This window comes from Poeciliopsis prolifica, unplaced genomic scaffold, assembly GCF_027474105.1.
Source record: "Poeciliopsis prolifica strain line A6 unplaced genomic scaffold, Auburn_PproV2 SCAFFOLD008, whole genome shotgun sequence".
In the NCBI taxonomy this organism is placed as follows: Eukaryota; Metazoa; Chordata; class Actinopteri; order Cyprinodontiformes; family Poeciliidae; genus Poeciliopsis; species Poeciliopsis prolifica.
This window is the reverse complement of record NW_026562383.1, coordinates 2772277-2778089: the sequence shown is the minus strand read 5'-3', so window position 1 is coordinate 2778089 and position 5813 is coordinate 2772277. Positions and strand designations below refer to the sequence as shown.

The 5813-nt window shown below is 41.4% G+C and overlaps 1 protein-coding gene across 2 annotated transcripts; it reads left to right on the top strand.

Annotated features, from left to right (window-relative positions):
- Positions 1–704: 704 nt before the first annotated feature.
- On the top strand, positions 705–3986 carry LOC129361850 (regulator of G-protein signaling 21-like). 2 transcript variants are annotated; one of them, XM_055033000.1, is made up of 4 exons: positions 705–914; positions 1167–1251; positions 1950–2116; positions 2210–3986. In XM_055033000.1, exons 1-4 carry the CDS (start codon positions 705–707, stop codon positions 2384–2386), a joined length of 639 nt encoding a protein of 212 aa, XP_054888975.1. In that variant the 3' UTR covers positions 2387–3986. The 2 variants fall into 2 exon arrangements, with proteins under 2 accessions (XP_054888975.1, XP_054888976.1); XM_055033001.1 differs by having other exon boundaries at positions 843–1014.
- The last annotated feature ends 1827 nt before the right edge of the window (positions 3987–5813 follow it).

The window sequence follows — 5813 nt, the reverse complement described above, 5'->3', positions numbered from 1 at the left end:
TAATTTATTAAGCAAGTGCAAGTGCAGCAAAGCAGAAGCGCCTTAAACAGAATTATTCACGCAAAATGTGAGAATGCTCTCCTGCAGTAAATGTGACTCTTTGCAGTCAGTCTTGCTCTTTTCAAACTCCACGCGATCTCACACAAGTGTTTGCCTTTTTTACTCTCCCCCGCCCTGCAGTCGGCGCGGAGGGGCCCCTGGAGGCTCGGCGATTTCTTTAATGCTCCAAACTTCTGTCATGGCGGTGCGTGAAGCCGGATGATAAATCGGAGTGCTTGCCACTTTTGTCTCCTAAGTAACGCTGCCCGGATGCAAAAACTTCAGGCATGACAAGCGCCGTCCCTCGCCGGCCGATTTGTTTACGGCCATTTGCGTAGGGTCATGATCTTTTTACTCTGCGCTTCCTGATCGCTTGCTTATTGTTTTAAGTAGGTTTGGCAGTTAAGCTCAAATGTCTTGAGCTATACCTCAGGAGTACCAACACCTCAAGGCTGAAATCTGGCTGAATGTTTGTCGTCAAAGCCTTCAATAACTTTGCTTGACCCCAACCTGACCCTACATGCTGGAATTATCTAGTCGAGTCACGCAGTTATTCCTCATTGACACAACCACATGTGCCTATTAGCGATAACCACCGCTGTGGCCCAACAAGTGAGGTCAGCCTAAATCACGGCTGAGCTCTCTCTTCCTCAAGTTGTGGTAGGATGCCCTGGTTCTCCCAACAACAACACTTTGCATGCCCATTTCCATATATTCCATCCACACTGGGTGGGGTGCGTCGACGGAGTGGGGGAGATTTAGATTTGCTCAGTCACTCGACTCCAATCATTTGCGAACGGTCACAGCCCCAACCTCAACCTGGCAGGACCTCGTCTCCGTCGCCCGTAGCAGAAGACGAAGGAGATGGCGATAAAGTGAGTTTCTGCATGTATCATTATTGGGCCTTTAGCACATTTCAGCAGGGAACTTCACACAGCAGCCATGTGGAAAACACCAAGAAGTTTTTCACTCACTGTAAGTCTCTTTTTTTTTTTTTTTACTTTGGGGCATTAGTTATCCTCACATGGTGGAAATGGTTTCGCAGGATTTATCAGGATGTTGTAGATGTTTACACATAGTGGTTGCAGATAACTTGGCTAGTCATGGCTCTTGTTGCTCTTTTCAAGGGTAGATTTTGTTGCTTTCCCAAGGATCCGCTGGACGATGTTGAGACTTGGAGCGAATCCGTGGATAAAGTCCTCGGTTGCAAAGGTGAGGATCTTCAAATTTTTCTCCTTGAATCACCAGAGGGTTAGGGGTTAGGGTTCAAAGTAACAAAACATCATGTGGTCAAGATATCCTCTCATTCAGAGGTCCTCATTCAATTCAGTTCAAAAATACTATACTATACATCTCATGTCCCTTTGGATCCCAAAGGGACATGAGATGTTGCTTCAACTCATCTTAATTCAAATTGTTCAAAGAGTTATGATGACGGCTGTTGGTAGGAAACATCTTTTCTGGCGGTTTGTACTTCTGGAATAATTCATCATCAGTAATAAAGATGGGAACAGATCTTAGAGTTTTTCATTCCCAGTTGAGACAATGGCTTAAACAAAACCACATTTGCGAACACTGATCGATACCAAGCTACGTTGTTGTGGAGAGTTAGCTTTCTCTAATGTGTATTTCCATGTTTTTCTTGTTAAGTTCCAAAAATTTTACGTATGTGTCTCGGTGTGTGTGTGTGACAGGAATCTTTCATTCTAATTTCTCTGTCTTTTAATGAAGGGTCGACCAAGGACTGGGTCTGCAAATTAGCCTGTGGCCAGAGAACAACAATAACTTTGTTTTTAACATGTAAAATGGTCTAATGTTCTGTCCCTGATTAAACGAATGTGAATTGAATTGAATTGAATTGAATTGAATTGAATTGAACTGACACAAATCTCCTGACCCGTGATCTCCAGCCGGACAGATCGCGTTCCGGGAGTTCCTGAAGTCGGAGTACAGCGAGGAGAACATCCTGTTTTGGCTCGCCTGCGAGGACTACAAGAAAATCAAGACGGTCCCTGAGATGATCTCGTCCGCCAACAGGATCTACTCTGAGTTTGTCCACTCAGAAGCACCCAGACAGGTAAAAGAAAAAAAAAAAACACAAAAACATGAGTTACTTCAATTCAGAACCTCGCCGCTCTGACGACACTCTGGGTCGATTGTTCGATTCCAGATCAACATCGACTGCACCACCAGAGAAAACATCACAAAGAACATCTCCCAGCCAACTCTGACGTCTTTCGACACGGCGCAGAAGCTGGTCTACAGCCTGATGGCCAGGGATTGCTACCCGCGCTTCCTAAAATCTGACATCTATCAGGGACTCGTGAGGAAAGCCGACTCCAGGTGACTGTTCCGACGGAAAAGGTCCCTTGAAAACCTCCTGCTGGGCTGCGATGCTGCGTGGATAACTGGTTTATCCCGCACCGTCCTCATCCTGGAGCACAGGGAATTTATCTTTACTTCTTCTCAGCCTGTGTGGTTCTGTAGTGAGTTGCAGCTCTAGAGAATTTACTGTGTATTTATGTTAAGACGAAGCTAATCCTGTACTGCATCTATTTCTTCTAGTCTATGACTTCATAGAATCAGTTCTTTTATTGTAAAGTATTATCAGAACTTTGATTGATTATGCGGAAAGAAATGCTGATTTGTTCTGCAGGTTTTTCTCCCCATTTTAATATGCAAAAACATAGTTCTATCTTACTTACAAACTAAATCTGTCCGGCTTGGGTGTGGTCCTTCTGAGTCCAGTGCAAAAGATTTGCAGGGTGCAAAAAGGTCACTCGAACACCAGGTGGCAGCAAAGGTCTTGAAGTTACAAATGCCTTCTCGTTTCCCCCTACGGAAGTCCAAAAGTGTCACAATTTTAGTGAGATGAGTTGAATAAATATTTTTGACATGTGTAAATTGGAAAACCTTTAAAAAACACACATTAATTGACTAAATTCATGAATCAACAATTATTTAATGTTCTAATATTTAATTAAATTCCTGAATGAATGCGTGAATAATTCTGTAAGATTTTAATGCATTACTTGATTGTTTATTTTATTACTTTGTTATTTAATTTGTGAGACACAAAACTCAGAGTCAGTGGGAGGGGCAAACATTACTGTAGATGCATTTTTGTTTTTGTGGAAGTTAACTAATTCAATTCAATAATCATAATAATTTTGATTATTTCAAGAAATATGGAACCAACGAATCAGGGAAATAACTGTAAATACTTTTAAATCACAATAAATTTTCTCTTAAATTAACAATACTGATATTTCCTCATTTGGTAATTTATTAACTCATTTACATATTTATGATTTCTTTTTATCATATGTACTGATTTCAATTTCACTTAAGTTATCACATTAAATCTTTTTATTTATTTTTTTTTTTTGTTTGTTTGTTTTTTACAATTTTGAATTTTTTTTTAGGGGTAGTTTAGCACTACTGGCCTCCCGTACATTTCACTGACTCTAGAAGACCCTAGAAGCTCCATTTATTAGAGAAGTGCATGAATCACCTCATGTCAATCTTGTAGCTGCAGCCAGACACCAGACGGTGGGCGAGCCGGGGGGAGAAGTGCGCACTCATTGCGAAAACGCATCTGAGGACAGTCTGAGCTGATCTGGGCTGATCTGATCTGACGGCTCACGCCAAAGATCGAAAACCCCAAAATTTAGTTTTTAAGCGAATCAAAGGTAGAGAGAAGGGACGACTGTAGCCAGCATATGTTTTTGTTTCTGCTTACCACTTCTCATTGGGACATGATGGATTTTACAAGCTGATGGAATAGTTTATGCAAACGGATGTAAATGCAAAAAGAGCGCAGCCTTCTCCCCGTCACGTTCAAGCACCAACACAACAAAGAGGCTGAAACTCTCTCTGAAAGTCTCCATCTTAACCTGAGGTTGCACTGCATAAAAGTTTCAAAGAATAAAGTAATGTGCATCTTATCCTTATTGTCACGTGTTTGTTTGTTTGTTTTGTTGTTGCTGTTTGGAAAGTAGAAGTAGTTCCCTGCCTGGTTTCACCTTGTGACTGCTGTGCGCTTCGTGAACACGTTGTTCAGTTTGTGTTGGTGGTACTGAATGTACGGGGAGTTTTATTTAAAGAGGTGCTCCACGTGTTCGGCAGAGCGTCGTGACACCCCGCCACAACTTCCTCTGCCAGAGATGACTGCGGCTGCCGCCTCAGCCGGAGTGATCTGGCGGAGGACGGATCGTTGTTGCTCGGGCCTCTTGTTTGTCAAAAGAACGGGACAGAAATAGTGTCCATTAGACGTCGTTTCTCTAACTCGCCGTCAAACCGCCTCACGCAAAACCCCTGGAAACGTCACCAACCGCTAATGACAACAACCGACGGAGGAACTGGTGAGGTGTTGCAACCGATAAAGACGAGAGAAAAAAAACTTGATAACACTTAATGTCACCGCTGCAAGTCATCAACATGTACAAAGCATTTCCTGTTAGAAACATGCGAATGGCGACGGGGAGATAAAGAGCTGCTTACATCAGTAACAGCATGTTTGATATCCTGAAATCAAACATGCTGTAGGCTACATATTTTGAGATTATGTACGTCTTCGCGTTGAGTCTCTGGACTCTTTCGACGCTTCACAGCGTCAGAAGTTCCACTGATAAAAATATTCGTAGCCTGCTTTGTTAAACAGTGTCTGACCCCTTGAGTTTTGTTTTGTGTGTGTGTGTGTGTGTGTGTGTGTGTGTGTGTGTGTGTGTGTGTGTGTGTGTGTGTGTGTGTGTGTGTGGGGGTGTGTTTGTTTGTGTGTGTTGTCTGAGTACAGCCTTCAAGCTTCAATGTTTCTTTGGGATTTTATTCAATACACCAATACGGTCTAAGACAGCAGCAGATCTCTCCGTCCAATATGACGAAAACTAGCTTGCAAAGAAGGATGGGTGGAAACTTTGATCTCTTGGTGTGCAAAGCTGGGAGACATCTTTTGTACAGCAAAAGTTAAATAAGAGTTAACATGAAATATTAACTCAGTGGAGATTAATAGAAATGCAGTCACACTTTTTAGATTTTTATCTTTATAGTATTATGTGTTTTCCAGCCACATAATGTCAATAAGTGGCAAAATCAAAGAACTGTGTTAATTTCAGTTGTTATAAAATTATCTAAGAATCAAATATGACTGAAAAGAAATTTAACTTCAGGAAGTCAAACCAACATGGCCCTTCCTTTAATCCTTTAGCAATGTTTTTGCCGGTGTTTTCTCTGAGGAGTAGCTCCTATAATGAGCTGATGTTCAATTCCATTAGGTGTTTGCTAATTGCCTCTGGCTAGTCTGAAGGAGCTCAGTGAAGAAGGGAGTTCAGTGAGGCAGAAGCTTGAGAAATGCAGCTCCAAGGAGGAGCCTGGTCCTTGAAGGCAGAGCTAGACCCACCCAGGCATTTTGTATACCTAATGGGAAATTAAAGAAATTGTCAAACATGTGTGAAAGAGGCAAAGCAGCACTCCAAGAATATCATTAATGAGGGAATAACATAATATGATAGGCAGTTTTACATGAAACTGTCCCTTTAAGAAATAAAACATGCATTACTTTCCTTCCACTTCTCAATTATGTAAATACAGTTAATAAAATCGTGACATTTAAGATTAGAATATTACATTAAACATTTTTAATCCATAAATGTGAGATTAATGAAAGGTGTAGGATCTGGTTGAAGGTTGTTCTATTTAAAAGTGACTTTTTTATCTGACAACCAAACCTCATTGGTGCACATATACTAGTTTATCAAAAATGACTAAAAATCCAG

What these genes read in the sequence shown, in the direction of transcription:
- LOC129361850 (XM_055033000.1), top strand. Translation starts at nt 705, where the DNA reads ATGCCCTGGTTCTCCCAACAACAACACTTTGCATGCCCATTTCCATAT. An exon ending in TAAAGTCCTCGGTTGCAAAG is followed by an intron (nt 1,252 to 1,949) that starts GTGAGGATCTTC and finishes CGTGATCTCCAG; the next exon opens with CCGGACAGATCGCGTTCCGG. An exon ending in ACTCAGAAGCACCCAGACAG is followed by an intron (nt 2,117 to 2,209) that starts GTAAAAGAAAAA and finishes GTTCGATTCCAG; the next exon opens with ATCAACATCGACTGCACCAC.